General features: G+C 41.8%; 2 protein-coding genes across 11 annotated transcripts in view; both read right to left on the bottom strand.

The window, feature by feature from the left end:
- LOC134349695 (serine/threonine-protein kinase Nek5-like) overlaps positions 1-1,874 on the bottom strand; it is a 44,034-nt gene extending 42,160 nt beyond the window's left edge. For 2 of the 3 annotated variants that reach the window (XM_063054394.1, XM_063054395.1), the window contains exon 1: positions 1,745-1,782. In XM_063054394.1, the coding sequence (XP_062910464.1) occupies positions 1,745-1,762 (18 nt within the window). In that variant the 5' untranslated portion in view covers positions 1,763-1,782. Of the gene's footprint in view, positions 1-1,149 lie in introns of all 3 variants that reach the window. The other variant, XM_063054397.1, reaches the window with a different exon arrangement.
- An 874-nt stretch (positions 1,875-2,748) lies between these two features.
- Positions 2,749-17,493, bottom strand: part of nek3 (NIMA related kinase 3) — a 37,547-nt gene continuing 22,802 nt past the window's right edge. For 5 of the 8 annotated variants that reach the window (XM_063054405.1, XM_063054403.1, XM_063054402.1 and 2 more), the window contains exons 15-16: positions 5,860-5,986; positions 2,749-3,382 (exon numbers count right to left, since the gene is read on the bottom strand). In XM_063054405.1, the coding sequence (XP_062910475.1) occupies positions 3,313-3,382; positions 5,860-5,986 (197 nt within the window). In that variant the 3' untranslated portion in view covers positions 2,749-3,312. The remainder of the gene's footprint in view (positions 3,383-5,859; positions 5,987-17,493) is intronic. The other 3 variants (XM_063054400.1, XM_063054399.1, XM_063054398.1) reach the window with 1 other exon arrangement.

Raw genomic sequence — 17,493 nt, 5'->3', positions numbered from 1 at the left:
CTTAGATAACAGATTTCCTGACGATGAGTTAAGAGAAAGGCAAGCTTTTGACCCTGTTGTTATTGCAAACGCTACCGATTATGAATTTGGAAAAGAGAATGTTGTACGACTGACAAAAAAATACTCAGTTATTATTACGAACTACTACGAAAGCGTTTCCTCAAAAACACAGTAATTACAAATTTCCCGTTTCTGAGCAAGTTAATATGTTCACTGTTACACTGAACTACATGCTTAGAAATGAAGCCTTTGAAGAACTGCCAATTCTTGGTGATATCAGTAGGATATCAAGCTTCTAGTGCTGTCTGAAGTATGAATCAATCAAATGTAAATCCAAAAACAGACTAGAAGTGAAACACTTCGATGGTCTAATGGGGGTTAAGGCGTAGATTTCATCTGGAAACATAATTAATCCGGATAGAGTTTATAGACAATGGACTTATAATGAAAAGAGTCGAGAAAAAAGGTTTTCGAAACGTGAAAGATTTTCTTTGCTGTACTGTATTTAATTATATCCTTCAATTAATCAATAAAATCAAAAGTATGTGATTTTTCAAATTTAATCCAAATATTACAATTAAAAAATCCTTTAAAGAGCCGCGCAGATTTCAGGTCAGGTAAAAATTTCTTGTTCAGAACAATGGCTGGTCCGTGCAGCTGTAAAAAATAACAAATTAAAGGGAACATTGTTGGACGTTGAAGATTTATTGTCTCGGTGATGTAAAAAACAGAGGAAGGCAGGCAACACAGAGCAACTGTTTCAGATTAGATTTTTTTGGAGTTTGAGGTTAAACCTATTTATTCCTAACAATTATCCTGATAAACAAATGTCGAAATCGGGACTAATCTGAAGACTACACTTCCCAGTCTTAGATTCGTTTTTAATGTTGCTCCCCCCGGGATTACTGCGACCGCGCCAACAAACTGCTCCAGTTTACAAAACAACGGGATTAGTTGCTGAGCCTTGTGCTGTCGGTGACAGTTCCAGCCCTGCAGTTTGCAGACCGACAGGTTTCTCGGGCATAAAATGATTTGCACCGTCTATCCCGGGCGGTTACCATGACGACTAACAAACAACAGCCTCCCTTGCACCAGCACACCTGAAGTTCGGTTTTAAACCAACACCTACTGAAGTTTACAGGTACTTACTGACAATCAAAACCATCGGAGCGCTTATCCTTCGTGAGTTTCCCACACCCCAACCTCTCCGGTCAAAAGATCAAGCCTTTCACCGGCGTCCCTGGAGAAGGAGACCGAGCAACATGGGTCCCAGGGACTATGGGTGCAAGGAAACCAAGATTGGTGATCTACGGAGAACTACAACCTCCGACATGCATTGCAACCAGGAATCATGAGTCCTGTCGCTCTGACTGGCCAATCAGAAGGTGCAGAAGAAACAAGTTCATTATCATCATGGGAATAAATGCCACGAAAATGAGCGTTTTATGGCAGCAGCATAATACAGTGTCGCCTTATGATGGAAGATAATCAACCTGAAACCATATTTCCCTCTCCGCAGTTGCTGTCTGATTTGCAGGGCATTTTCGATGTTTCAGGCTGAGACCCTTCATCAGGGCGGCAGAAGTGTCGACTCTTTATTCCTTTCCATGGATGCTGCCTGACCTGCTGAGTTCCTCCACCAATTTGTGTGCGCGCTTTGGATTTCCAGCATATTCAATACAGAGTGAAAATCCATGAAGGGTGCAAGTTGGTCTTAAATTTATTTTGTAGCATTTTGGTTGACCTTGACAATGAAGCTCATATTTCCTGACTGACAGCAACCAACAGACTTTCACGAGTTCGTCAGCAAAGTGTCACAATGCGGTATCATTTTCAGTATGCTGCTCTCTGCTGGATATCTGTGGGATCTGTGTTGAGAAGGCTCTTCAACCATATTAGAGTTCTCATAGACTGCAATCAGAGTCGAAAACATTAAAGACCCAGGACATGTAGATGAGACTGTAATAATTCATTGAAATCAGGAGCATTGAATAGTGTTCCAAAATGAAAATAACATTTGGCACGTGATTACAAAGTAAATTTCACCAGCACAGCGCAAAAAGTAATTTCAAATGATCCAGTATTTACTCCTACGAGAAGTTACGAACATAGTCCAATAACTGCTCCTGTTAATGGGTGATAACTTCATGTTTGCGAACTTAACATTTTGTTGATCTAGAAAATAAAATGGCTAAATAGTGGATTTATTTTCTTTAGCAACTTTTTGAGATGTCCATGACTGCACTGATGACTCTTAATTTTATTCCTTTTCATGTGTTTTTTTCCTCTCTCTTGGAAACAGGGATAGTTTCCTGCAATTGTAGATTAGATGTTAAGTACAATACTCCTGGATGGCTGAAAGACTGGTATGTGACATTCCCTATATTTTCATGCAGATATATAGGAAAACCAAATAAAGCCAGCCTTTTTCCCCCATGCTGCACACAAAACAGTGTAGGAACTCAGCAGGTCAGGCAGTATCTATGGAAAGGAATAAAGAGTCAATGTTTCAAGCTGAAGACGTGTCGACTCTATTCATTTCCATAGATACTGCCTGGTCTGCTGAGTTCCTCCACCATTTTGTCAGTGTTGCTCTGGATTTCCGGCAGCATCTACAGAATCTTGTGTTAATTATTTTTTCTCTCGCTGATGTGTATTTTTTAATCCAGCAAGTACATTCATTTTCTGAGGTTCTTTTTATACGAACAACCTTTATTCAGAATAAATAAAAACACAATTAAGATATTGCTCCAGTGTCTTGTGTGAGTACTCAAGACTGTGCCTTCTCCAGGAGGCCCAGGTAGCAATGCAGCTTTGGAAAAGAGCAAACAATCAAGACAAGAAGTACAGAGAACACGAAGTAAAGAAGGATGAAGATTCTGGCACCTGTAACAGATCAGACAGATAGAGCTAATTAGGAGCAGAGGATGAGAGGGAGATGTAGTTCAAGGGCAGAAACAAATTCTTAGTATTGTTGGTCGATGAGATGAAAAGTCAAAGAGTGCAAAGTGCAGTTCATAAAATCAGTATTGCCTTTAATTCACAGCTTTTCCAGAGAACGTTCAGTTTAAGTTAATAAACTGACTACTGTTATTGCAGGGAAACTATTCTCAATGTCTTAAGATTCAACAGGGATTTGCTTATTAAAATAAAAAGTTAAACAAACTTTAATTACTAAATTAAAATTAGAAGACTACTAATCCTCTGCATTTTGAGCCCAATTTTCTTTATGGATTTCAACCAGGCATTTGGCTAACAATGTACACCTGATGACTTAATAGAATTTAAATAGAAAAGAAAATAACATTTTGGTTAAAGATTATTCTCCAGCAGACTCTTCATTTCATCCACCCAGTCTGGCTCGTCTTCTTCTTCAAAGTCCCTGTAAGAGAGAAAACAAACAGTAAGAGAGCAGAAAGCTCCATGCAAACATCTACAGTATTTTATTCAATCTGGATCATATTGAGAGTTGGACAGATAGCTCTGCTCTGGCATCATTTCAGATGACTCCAGACAGCCCTGCCTTCATAGGAATTATGCTAAATGTTAAAGCCATGGGAAACCTAACGTTGCTCTAGAATTCCAGTGCATTCAGGTGCAGAATACACACCTGCTACTCTCCAAAACCCCCCAATCTTGGACCTTGCTGACCTACTTGAAAAGTGATATAACACATTAAGCAAAAATAAAATCAGGAATGTGGGTGCACGATAATGGGAAAAAGTGGCATCTGCCAGCAGGTACAGAAGCCCTAAGTCCCACATCACCACATTCAGGTTCAAGCTACTTCCCTTCAGTCGTTTGGCTCCTGAACTAACCTGCACAAGCCTGTCTCAGTAGCAACACCATGACAACTTCAAATGTGTTTTTTGGTATAATTATGTTTTTTCTTGTCAAACCTGTAATTGATGTTTTTCCTGTAAATATTCCTTATATGATACGTTGTGCTTCTGATGCTGCTCCCAGTAAGTTTTTCATTGCAGACTGTTTTCTGTGCATATGAGAATAAGCTTGACTTGAGTAGATAGTCGAGATAGCATCGTGCTGGTGACGTGATGGTGGGATAGTGAGAGGAATATCAAGTGGGTTGTTGTGCCACAGAATCGTACTGGAACTATTTCTAGTTTATATGAAAAGCATAGATTAAGAAGGCTCCTTAAGATAGTTATAACTGGGGGGTTGTAGCAGGGATAAACTGCACTAGCTATCAAATGCTCTCAATGGCATACATGCCAAATAGCCTCTGACAACCAAGTCTAGCTTCTGGGCTTCAAATGTAGCTTAGCTACCAAGACCAGCAGAACCATTTCTATTGATAAGAGGCAAAGGTGGGTTACTGGTGCCTTAAAACCAGTTGCTTCAGGCAAATGAGGCTTGTCAGCCAAGGTTGGCAGCTCATCTAGGAGAAGGAAAACTCTGATCTCAAACCTCTATTGCCTTGCAGCTATACCCATTCACAATGAAGGCGTCATGAGTAAAGTCCAAGGAAAAATCCAAAGCCTGGGTCCCTAAGCAGTCCTTCATTGAGCTCAATGCTGACTGGCGACTCCCACAATGCCGCTTGGCCAAGAAGTATCGGTCTTTGCCATTCCTTTGGTGGTGAGGAGCAGTCTGCTACATGGGCAACAGCTTGCTCTCCATATTGTACTGCCCTGGCTTTCATACTGACCTGTGTATCACGTAGACGGCTGGGACACAACATCCAGCATCCACCCCAACCAATGGAGAGCCTCAAATTAAGAAACTTCATTCAGCTGGACAGCCTAGAAGAGCTAATGGATCGGAGGGAAGTAGCTTAAGAATTACAGAATGACTGGGGCAACAGGATGTTGCAATTTCTGGACAGTAGTCATTTCATTCCTAACTGCAACTGGAGGAGGAGATGGGGACGCAACACAGCGCACAGTGGCCACTCCGGTGGTGATGTCTGTTATCTGTCAAGTAGGGTGCCGTGCACAATCCTGATTTGATGGAGACAGACATGAGAGCACAGAGGAACATCTGGAGAAACTTCTGAAATGCCCGCTTCGCCGCCACTGCTACTGTGTGATCCTGAATCTCGGGAGGGGAAGGCCCTGAGTCCTCGGCTTTGCTTGTTGCTCGGCGGCTGGGGTGAGGTCGAAGCGCTCGGCAGAGGATGGTGCTCAGGAGGCTGTGTTGGAGAGGCCGGTTGAAGGCTCGAAGTTTTTGGACAGACTCAGAGTCGGCTGCTTTCAGTGCATCGGCAGATGTCGGAGCCTGGAGGTTTACGGCAGGGAGAGTTTCTCCCTTTTGCCGCCTGCTATTGGGACTATCGGGAGTCGATTGTGACTTTGAGACTTTTTTTTACCGTGCCCATGGTCTGCTCTTTATCAAGTTATGGTATTGCTTTGCACTGCTGTAACTATATGTTATAATTATGTGGTTTTGTCAGTGTTAGTCTTTGGTTTGTCCTGTTTTTTTTGTGATATCACTCTGGAGGAACATTGTATCATTTCTTAATGCATGCATTTCTAAATGACAATAAACGAGGACTGAGTGTCCTAATAATCTAATCTAATCTATATCTTTTTAGAGGGAATGGCCTTGTCCCCTGTAATTATCTTGCAATATCAGGACTAAGTAAGTTGCCCAAGGTTTACAAATCAAGCCAATGAAACAATCAGGTGAATTTGCAGATAATCACCACAATGAGATTGAGATAAATACTGATAGCAACCCCAGTGTTAGCTCTGCCCTCCCTTTTTAAGAGACCTTCCACTCAACACTTATCCAGAAGGGCAAAAGTACTTTTGCTCACTATCCCATGCTGTCAGTTCCTTTTAAATGAAGGTGCTGAGGAGTTTGCTATACCATTGCCTGAATCATTTTTGAACTTACGTGTCTTCATCATCAGATCTAGGTTCAAATCTGTCTGGATCCAACTCAATAGTTTCTATTTCACCATCGACATTATCAGCCTTTCCGGTGTCAGCCGAGAGTGGGCCAATGTGATAGGTTCCTGACACTGGAAAAACAATACTCTGTTAAATCAGGATCAAATTGAAATATTAATGGCAGAAGATCACTTTCCAAGCGATTGCTAACATTTAATACACTCAGCCCTTGTCTGCTGATTTGTTATCCATAGATCCACCTACACATTAAGTCAGCCAAGTCTGGAAACATCAGTAAACACTGCACCACCCTGGACAGCTTCCTCTCCGTATCCATGTGATACGGGGACATCCACCTGAGGCTTCCCAGGAGGGAGGACCATGTGACCATGTGTTAGGAGAGGCCAGATTAGATGGAGTGAGAACAGAGCTGTGCAGGTGCTCTGACTGGTCTCACAGCTCTCAGACAAAGCACAAATTTTGCCTGACTCGCCGAGCATTTACAGCATTTTCTGCTTGTTTGTTACTAGTGAGAGCTGAACCTAGGGAAATTGAAAGGCTTTTGACTTATAGAGAGCATTAGGATAATGGTTGCTATGGAGACAACCAGGAATCTCAGCAAGGCACCACTCTTCCTTCACTCCCACAAAAAATGTTTACAGCTTCCTGAGCTGGGGTTTAAAATAACAGAAGACCACTCATATTTTCATGCTGTTTTTATATTTACATACAAAATTTATATACAGTGGATTCCGTTAATTTGGACACATTGGGACCAGTACATTTTGGCCTAGTTAAGCGGCTGTCCAATTAGCTGAAGTTTCATGGAAATAGTTAAAAACATATGAAAAAAAGACAAACTACCATTTAACTGAGTAAAAAAAACGTATTTAAAAGAAATAGAAAACAAATTGGAACACCACCAAAATTGCTACAGTAGTATAAAACTGTATTAGTTCCTAATAGTTATCGACAGAGAGATTCATCCAGTGTTTGCAGACACGTTCTTTTGATTTGAGTGTAAATGAACAAATTCAGCATAGACACCTAGTGCAGATAATGGACTGCCTTCATACAATGCTTAGGGTGATTGCATCCTCCAAATCTCCATCTTCATTGTAACATTCAAGATGACTGTCAACACCATCAAATTCTTTGTAGTTCCTAACTTGTTAAAGTAGTGAAATAGTTTCACTTCCACTCAGCCATTTCAAGCATCTCCACACCAGAATGTTTGAAACTACAGTGAGCAAAACAATTTTCAACTATTTCTCACCAACTATCAGTGACAAAAATCACTGCTTTTTGAACACAAACACACACAACTGACGCAATTCAAAAACCATTCATTCTAAGCACGGTGAGGTGTCTAACGGCCACAGAGGTTCATGCGACTGAAGCTAGTTAGAAAATGTTTGGCAACAGACTCTGTCCCAATTAAGCGGCATAGTGTCCCAAATAATCAAAGGGAACCCCGGCTGTTTTCCCAATTTTTTTTGTTCTTTAAGAATTGTCCCAAATAAGCGGCTGCCACAATTAGCCAAATGGACTAATTAACCAGAATCCACTATATTTTGTTTTAGTTCTACATTTCCAGAATTGCTTCTAATTTTTTTTATTATTATGGCCTTTCTCTTCCCAAAAATGTTCCATGTCGGTTTGTGTTGAAAAAAAAAACAAGTTTTTTTAAAGTGTTTGCAGAAGTTGGTTTAGTTACAACATGCATTAAGTACAGGGTTAAACTCTCATAAACTGCTTCAGCGAGTCTTAACCATGCTTTGCTATTTTTTTAAGAAATACGACCACACGTCCATATTGAATATACAAAATATTTATTGTCTGTTTTGGAGCGGTAAGAAATTGTTCTGCTGAAACTTGCTGACATTCATATATTCCATATGATTTACAAAAGGAATATAATTACTAGAGTGATGAGATGAAATGTTATCTCCTCTGTAATGTGCATTGGATGCAACATTAAAGAATAAATTGAATCTGTCCACCTCAACTTCTACGAGGTTCTAAAAGGTTTCATTTGTCAAATTTACCATCCCATACCAGTAAATTCCAGAATTGTACAGTAGGGTAGGAACTGTGACAATAGACTGTCATGAGACATTAGGTCCGAAAAGAGATTCTGTGAGTCAGTATTAATGATTTATTAACAGGCATATAAACCCAACAACCAAAAGACAGGCAGTTAAATTTTTAATGTCTCCAGTTCATCTCTTACCATTTACTTTGAGATGAACTAAAAAAATTAAAAATGGCTTTTCAGTCATCTAATAGTTTCTTGATTCCTTTGCACTAATTTGTTGTTCATTTCTTCCTTGCAAGGTGAAACAAGAGTACAAGAGTCGGACATTCAATCTAATCTGCATCCACTTATCATCAGACCACAGTCAGTGAGAATCAGAAATAACATCTCCTCCTCACTCACAATCAACACCTCAAAGATTCCTGCTTAGCCCCTTCTCTGCCCTCTCTACAACCACGATTGTGTGGCTAGGCACAGCACAAACACCAAAAAATATGCCAACGACACAAATGTTGTTGGCAGAATCTGAGATGGTGATAAGGAGATGTGCAGGAGTGAGACAGATTGGCTGACTGAGTGGTGTTGCAATAGCAACCTTACACTCAACATCAGTAAGACCAAGAAATTGATTGTAGACTTCAGGAAGTGGAAGTCACACACCAGACTTTTTTGAGATGTTAGTGGTGAAAAAGGTAAGGAATTTCAAGTTGCTGGGTGTCAACATCTCTGAAAATCTATCCTGGGGCCAACATATTGAAGAAGGCATGCCACTGGCTACTTCATTAGGAATTTGAGAAGATTTGCAAATTTCTATGGAGAGTATTCTAACCAGTTATATCAGCATCTGGTAAGAAGAGGCCAATGTTTAGGATTGGAAAAAAGCTGCAGAAGGTTGTAAACTCAGCCAGCTCCATGGGCACCAGCCTCCCAAGCATTGAGGACATCTTCAAAAGGCGATGCATTGGAAAGGTGGCATCCATCATTAACGACTGCCACCAACCATGACATGCCCTCTTCTCCTTACTACCATCATAGAGGAGGTATAGGAGCCCAAAGACATACACACACATTTTAAGGACAGTTTCTTTCCCATCGCTCCAAGAGGACCACAACCTTGTCTTTGGGTTTAGAAGCTTGCATACCTCAAAGACCTGGAGAGCTATGTTGGCTTGAGTCAGGACTTTTTGTTTTGGGTGTTGGTAGGGTCACCCATGCCAAACAGGTCAAAGGGTGGTCCACCGGTCCCCTAGGTTCGGAGGTTCAGCTCAGGCCTAATAATCCTGACTGGTAAAACAAAATTGTTACAGATGAAGAAAGCAATGAAGAATCCTTCCACAACTGAGCGAGACCACCTGAGTCTCCATTCAGGACTTGTATGACTGATAGTAGTGAGATCTGAGAGGAAGCTACTGACATGATGAACGGAGCCAGAGATGGAGGAGCTTCATTGCTGCCCTAAATGCCAGCGGCGTAATGGGCCTAAGTAAGCTTTTCCCTCCATCATCAGATTTCTGAACTATCCATGAACACTACCTCAATATTTCTGCTGTACTTTTTAATTGTAATTCAGAGTATATTTTAATGTATTGTATTACACTGCTGCTGCAGAACAGATTTCAAGACACGTATCAGAGATAAATCTGATACTAATTCTTACTCCACACACTTTAATTTGTTCCACAGCCCATGTTACTCTACTTACCTTAATTTGCCCCACAGCCTGTATTACTCCTATCTAACAGAAAGTGACTGCTAAGTTCAGTAATTTCACTTCATTTGGAATTCAGGGATTTTTTTTGTGGGGGGGATGTCAAGTCAAGTCAAATTTATTTATAAAGCACATTTAAAAACAGCCCATGTTGGCCAAAGTGCTGTACAATCCATAACAGGTAGCTAAAATCACAAATGCAAGAAACACAGATATAAACAACAAGGCACACAGCTTATAGGCACAAAATAAACAACACATGAGCCTAAGCACAAGCCAAAAAATCAGCCACATCAGGAAGATTCAAACGCTAGTGAATAAAGGTAAGTTTTGAGCCTGGACTTTTGAGTCAATGGAGGGGCAGATCTGATAGGAAGGGGAATGCTGTTCCACAGTCTTGGGGCTACAACAGCAAAGGCGCGGTCACCCCAGAACTTAAGTTTAGATTGTGGGACAGCCAGGAGCCCCAAGTCAGCTGACCTGAGGGACCTGGAAGTAGAATAAGGGGTTAGAAGGTCTGCGATATAGGAGGGGGGGGCAGCCTATTTAGGGCTTTATAAACAAACAGGAGAACCTTAAAATCAATTCTAAACCGTACTGGTAGCCAGTGGAGTGAGGCCAGGATAGAAGCAATATGGTCCCTCTTCTGGGCACCTGTCAGGAGCCTGGCTGTGGCATTCTGGACCAGTTGCAGGCGGGACAGGGACGACTGACTAATCCCAGTATACAGGGAACTGGAGTAGTCCAAGCGGGAGGATATAAGGGCGTGGATAACTTTCTTGAGATCTTTGAAAGAGAGAAACGACTTGATTTTGGCAATAGTTCGAAGCTGGAAAAAAATGGCTTTTACTACCGCACTAACTTGCTTGTCAAACTGAAAGGCGGAATCAAATATCACACCAAGGTTTTTGCCACGGGGTTTGACAAGGGTGGACAGGTTACCAAGGCTGTTGGTAATCACTTTGATGGATTCAGGGGGGCCAAATAGGACAACTTCAGACTTGCCTTCATTAAGCTGTAGGAAGTTTTGTGCCATCCAAAACCTTATGTCCTCAAGGCAGTTCATAAGGCTGACTAGGTTTGACTGGTCATTTAGTTTCAAGGGGAGAAAAAACTGTGTGTCGTCAGCATAACAATGGAAGGAAATGTTGTCTTTGAATGATTTGGCCAAGGGGAAGCATGTACATAGAGAAAAGAATGGGACCTAGGATGGAACCTCGTGGGACCCCGCAGGAGAAGCTAGCTGGAGAAGAGGAAAATTTGCCTATGTTGACGGAGAAGCTTCTATTTTTGAGGTAGGATGCGAACCCATTCAAGGCAGTGCCATCAACACCAACCCCGTACTGGAAAAAGTCTATTAAAATGGCATGATCCACAGTATCGAATGCTGCACTGAGGTCAAAAAGAATTAGGATGGCAGAGTCACCTGAGTCGGTAGAGAGGAGGAGATCATTGTGCACTTTCAGCAGGGCAGACTCTGTGCTATGATAAGCCTTAAAACCTGACTGAAATCTTTCCAAGATGTTGTTTTGGTGTAGGTAGGGCAGGAATTGACTAAGAATAATCTTTTTGAGAACCTTTGACAGGAGTGGAAGTTTAGAAATAGGTCTGTAGTTACTAGATAAAGTAGGGTCTAAGTTGGGTTTTTTTTAGGAGGGGCTGGACCACAGCGCGCTTGAAGTAGGTTGGAACAGTCCCAGTGGCCAGGGAGCTGTTGATAATAGAGAGGATGCTGGGAGCGGCTATGTCAAAGACATCCTTCAGGAGGGCAGTGGGGACAATGTCAAGGGGGCAGGTTGCAGGTTTCGTGGTGGACACAATCTTTGTAAGAGAGGGTAGCGTGATGGGTTGGAAACAATCCAGTTTAGATGAACAGACTAGTGAGACGGTTAGGTCATGGGTAGGGGGGGGGAAATGTTCATTCTAATGTTTTCAACTTTGCTAATGAAGAATTTTAAAAATTCTTTGCACTTAGCAGGGGACACATCTAAACTAATACTGGGGGGGGCGGGACAAATGACAGAATTTATGGTACTGAATAAGACCTTGGGATTATGAGAGTTGTTAGAAATTAGGTTAGAAAAGTATTTTCCTCTCGCAGCTTAACTGCAACCTGATATTTGTAAAGATTGTATCTCAAAATTTCAAAGGAAATTTGAAGCTTATCACGCTTCCACTTTCGTTTGGATATTCTGCACTTCCTCCTCAGGGCTCCGGTGGTGTCATTAAGCCAAAGGAGACCTTTAGGCTTAGGCTTTTTGAGTTTAAAGGGAGCAACAGTATTCAGAATAGAAGAGCAGGTGGTAATAAATAAGGAAGTAAGTTTCTCAGTGCTGAGATGGGGAGAAGTCTCAATAGTGCAGGTATTAGGAGCAGCTATGAGAGCCTCAGAGAACTTATTGGCAGTCAAAGAGTTAATGTAACGAGAGCAACGTACAGGAAGATGAAATTTAGTGGAGGAAAGAGGCAAAGGTGCATCAAACATAACAGCACTATGATCCCACAGACACGCATCAATTATTTCCACATTGCAGATCGGAAAACCAGACGATAAGGCCAGGTCAAGTGTATGGCCTAGCATGTGAGTGGGTCCGGTGATAAGCAAAGCCAGATTAAAATACTCAAGCAGATGCATAAAATCACTTACGAGAGGCTTAGCGGGACAGCAAACATGAATATTAAAGACACCAAGAATCAGAACTCGATCAAAGTTGGGCAAAGTATTTGAGAGTAAGTCTGCAAATTGAGTAATAAAATCTTTATGTATTTTTGGTGGACGATACACAAGAGCAATTAAAAGGGGATTGACCAGGCCCACTTTAATTAATTGCACCTCGAAGCTGGGGAAATATCAGAGTTCTGTAGACAGCAATAAAAATGTTTCTTAAACACAGCAGCTAGACCCCCTCCACGTCCAGAGGGTCTCGGCGTGCTAAAAAAGTTACAGTCATCTGGACAGAGTTCATCAAGTGGAGCAAGCTCACCGGTGCTTAACCAGGTTTCCGTCACCAGTAAGAAATCCAATCCTTGGGCAGTGAAAAAGTCATTGAGTATAGAAGTCTTATTGGGTAAGGATCTCGCGTTGATCAGAGCTATTTTGACTGGGATTGCAGTATAACCCGACAACGGCTCCCTCGCCAAGGGGCGGAGGCTCTGGAAGACTTCTCCACTGCGCTTCACAAATGGCCTGGTGGGGAGCCCGCAGGGCAGCGGCCTGGCGTCCTGGTCTGTGTCTGGGATAGCCGGTCGGAGAAAGGCATACCTGGTCTCGAGGGAGCGCCGAGGAATGGAGCGATGTGGCCGACCGGGTCCAACATCGTCAAGTTGCAAAAGGTAGACCGGTGCCGAGTGAGAGCGGGCAAGGTTCCTCAGCTTAACCGAGGCACCTGCACGTTTACTCTGCCTCCTAGCTCGTTTCCTACAGTGGTAGCCGCAGGGCCCAGCCCATATACCTTCAGGTAGTTGGCAAAATAGAGCGCAGTTAAAGCTTCTTTGTCCGGAATCCCGAGTGAATAAATCCACAACAGAGGCTCGAATATTCAGTAGTGTTTGACGATCGTAAACAATAGTGGCTTGCACATCATGTATACACAGAGACACAAGCAGAACCAGGACAAACAAGAATGGCAACAGGCAACGATAAGCAGCCAAACACAGCAGCGCGGCCATCTTTTTTTGATCTGATGTGAGTTGAAGATTTTCACTGCCTTTTGTACAAAGGCCAGGATGGTCTGGCTGTAATTTTAAAGTTCTGATCATTCCTTTCAGCTTCCATCAAAAGTACCTTACACCTCCCTGATCAAATCCTCAGATCAGTTTAAATACAGCAATTCCATCACCCTCCAACGTTTCCAATATCTCATCCATATTACTGTGCTATAGGAAGGATGTGCCTGCAGAAGAGATTCACTAGGGTGTTGCCAGAACTGAGGGGCTTGAGATACGAGCAGAGTCTTCACAGGCTGAGACTGTTGTTCCTAGAGTACAAGCTGAGGGGTGATCTCAATGGGGTCCATAAAATCATTAGGGGTATACACAGGGTGAATGGCCACAGTCTTTTTCTAAAACTACAGCCACCCAAAAGGGAATTTTTAGACCTTAAGACCATAACACATGGAAGTAGAATTAATTCATTCGGCCCACCAAGTCTGCTCCACCATTCAATCATGGCTGACTTACTTTTCCTCTCAACCTCATTCTCCTACCTTCTCCTTACTAAACAAGAGCCTATCTATCTCTGTTGTAGTAGAACTACTGTAATGTAATTTGAAAAAAAAATCAATTTGCAAATCTCTTTTGCCATTGTTTTCCACATTTTCCTGACATGGAAACACATTCCTGTTACTTCATCGTTATCTGGACTGAGTTCTGGAGCTCCCTCCCCAACACTATGGAAGCAAGTGTTTCAGGAGGGCTGCTTCAGTTCAGGAAGGCAACTTGCCGCCACCTACTCAAAGGGGAGCCGGGCAGGGGCATTCAACCCTACCGCCGAAGGCTGGAGTCCAGCAACGGCCTTACCTTGGGGTTGGAGAACTGTGGATGTGCGTGGGACGGTGGGGGAGAGGGACGGGGTTTGTTTTGCTGTGGGTGCCTGGTTGAGCTCTCCGTGGTTCTGCCGAGCATCGTCGGCACGCGATGTTGACGCAGAGTGTGTGGCCACACTGGGTGTGGGCTGACCCCAGCACATCCTGTATGTGTGATAATAAATCTGAGAGCAAGTGCAGCTCTGGCTAGAGAGGTCCACATTGTGGAAAAGAGAACAAATACAAATCTCCTTTCTAATTACATTAATCGCTGGTTTATAACAATTTCTGTGTTATTTTTATTCTCTGTATCTTCATTCATTCTTCTTTTAAGATTCTCTGAAGTTGGTTCATCTTTTTTTGTCAAGTGGCAACACTGACCAATTACTGAGGCCTGGAGAAGATTGTGACTGCGGGGGCAGCGGGTGCTGTGTATAAAAAGCACTGAATACTGTGCAAATAAATTGCTGAAAAAAATGAGGATAATTACAAGCATGTGGCTCCTTTTACAGACAAGCAAACAACAAGAAAGTCACAAATCTTCCAGATTATGCAGAGGCAGAGAAAATGTACTGGGCACAATCCAAGTTTGAGATGGGAGCAGCTGAGAAAACACATCTCAGGCCCAACAGCAAGGCACCTTGTACCAAAGACAAAGACAGCCCCTAGGGAGGCAATGACAGGAGTTGGGCATGTTTTATTATTTATTTTAGAATTATACATTTACTTTATTGTTTTTTGTTTTCAAATGACTGGAGATTCCATAACATTCCATCATTTTTTTTTAAAGTATTTGAAATCTGTCTCACTGTAGTTGTTGCTTCCCTGTGAATCTCAAACTCAACCCACACAAAATACTCTAGTGCCGATATATTTCAGACTATATTTATTGGATATGGATGGACCATCATTCATGCTCGAACTTAGCCAGGGTATAGAATTCTGAAAATGACATTGTCAAGCTACCAAATTTAGACCTTGCCACCGTGATGAGTACAGAAATCGACCATAGTCTAGCCCAGGGTCAACCCTAGTGTTACAGGGCACAGGATTATCGCCTGATTCGTTGCACAGCTTAGCCCAACAATGAATAAATGGAATACAATAGACTCTGGTTAATTGGGCCGTTGGTTAATTGGGGCAGCTGCTTATTTGGACAAAATTTGAGACAACTCTTTAAGAACAAAAACCAATCCGAAAACTAGCTGTGATTCCCATTGTTTATTTGGGACACAATGCTGCTTAAATGGGGCAGGAGACTGTTGTCAAACAATATCTAGCTCCAGAAGTGTGCACTCGTGTGTCCGTTAGACACTACACCACACTTAGAGTGAACAGTTTTTAAATGGTGTCAGTTGTATGCACTTCTGTTCAAAAATCAGTGGTTTTGTCATTGATAGTTGGCAGGAAATATGCGATAAGACAGTTCAGGACCATTTTGTTCACTGCAGTTTCAAGCATTCAGAAATAGCTGGGAGTGAAAATTAAACCATTTCACTACTTCATTAAATTAGTTAAAGTTAAAGTCTGTCCCAAGCCTTATAGGCTCATCAGGCTGGTGCTTATGCCGGTTTCCGTGGTGTGAAGCAACTGAGAGTACGAGACTCCCCCGCCCCCCACCGGATAGGATGCCAGTCTATCGCCAGGTTAACCCCCAGCATTTGCCGGTACCCATTTTCAGTTGGGTGGACTGGAGCAGTGTGTGGTTAAGTGCCTTGCTCAAGGACACAACATGCTGCCTCGGCTGGGGCTCGAACTCACGATCTTCAGATCGCTAGTCCAACAGCTTAACCACTTGGCCATGCGCCACTCAATAAGTTAGAAACTACGAAAAATTTGAAGGTATCGACAATTATCTTGAATGTTACAATGAAAATGAAGATTTGGAGGATGCAATCATCGAAAGCATTGTATGAAGGCAGTCCATTATCTACACTAGGTGTCTATACTAATTTTCGTTTACAGTCGAAAGTGCACGGCAGCATGTAGGTACACTGGATTAATTCCTCAGCTGATAAAAATTAGGACCAAAAGCACAGTTTTAAGGTACTATAGTAGCATTGGTAGTGTTCTAATTTATTTTGTATTTCATTTAAATACATAATATTTTATGAGTTAAATGGTAGTTTGTCTTTTTAAATATTTCCATAAAAACTTCAGCTATTTGGGGCAGCTACTTAACTGAGCCAAATGAACTGGTCCCAATGTGCTGCAATCCCCCGGAATCCACTGTGTTTGAAAGAAACTGTTAATAAAAGATGACAGCTCCACCTATTGGAGAAGCAGCTAAATATACTCAATCTTTCTACAGTATGATGCAGTGCCACATTTACCATAGCTTTGGTACAACTGGATTAGCCTCAATAAAAGTCCAAAGTCACAAACAAATAGTTCTTGATTGCACCAAGACATTCAGACATTGTAATTTAAATATTTACTTTTGTGCCAGTATTCTCTGTACTTTAAAATGAAAAGATTGAACATTAACCATAATCAGAAGTCCTAATTCTGATAGATACTTTCAAATCCTTACATTTAGCAGACCTTCACTTCAGAAGATTAGGGGAATAAAAGATGGTTCCCCAAGCCTGTTTGGCAACTGATGGAATGACTACACAACAGTCTCCACGTCAACTCATTAACTTAAAGATATCAATCAAACCTTTTAAGCCTTCACTGATAACTAAATCAAATTAATATGAAAAGTTTTAAAACAGAAAGCTACTAGTTTTTGAACTAGTAATAAAACATGAAGTTGCTAAAAACATTGTTCTCAAATTGAATGGTTATTCATTACATTGCAATAATAGATCAGGGCTATAGTACTAAATGTATTCTGCTAGTTAATGGCGACAGTAACATTAGGAAACGTACTAAAATGTAAACAATTCTGACTAAATGAAGCAGTCCCTGTCAAGTATTGTGAAACATCTTGCAGAGGAGTAGAGAGAGAAAAGTTAACCAGGAGAAAAAGAACAGGGTCCAGATAGAGCAAGCATGGCTAATGATCAAACTACAGGAGTTTGAAAGTGCCATTGTCAGTGACCTGAGAACAATTTTTTTCCACTGAAGAAAGTGAGCTTGAATAGGGGGGGGGGGTGGTGGAGGAAGGAATAATTGGGGATGCGTAAAATGGATAGCGATCACTTGTCTACATCTGAGGAAGTGGTCGTAGAAAACCCACCTGAGATACCGTAGTTGAGGTGAATGTGGGAAAGGGGGGTTTTATGGATAATTTATACCAATATTAATCTCCAGTGGCTCAAAAATCATATTCTGCTCATTTACAACATGCAAAGTTGTTGAGATAATCTTAATTTCGTTGTGTCTAGACTTTAGTGCGTAGAGTCGAGAGAGAGGCAAAACCCT

The sequence above is a fragment of the Mobula hypostoma genome, chromosome 7 (genome assembly GCF_963921235.1).
Source record: "Mobula hypostoma chromosome 7, sMobHyp1.1, whole genome shotgun sequence".
Taxonomy (NCBI): Eukaryota; Metazoa; Chordata; class Chondrichthyes; order Myliobatiformes; family Myliobatidae; genus Mobula; species Mobula hypostoma.
This window is presented reverse-complemented; position numbering and strand designations above follow the sequence as displayed.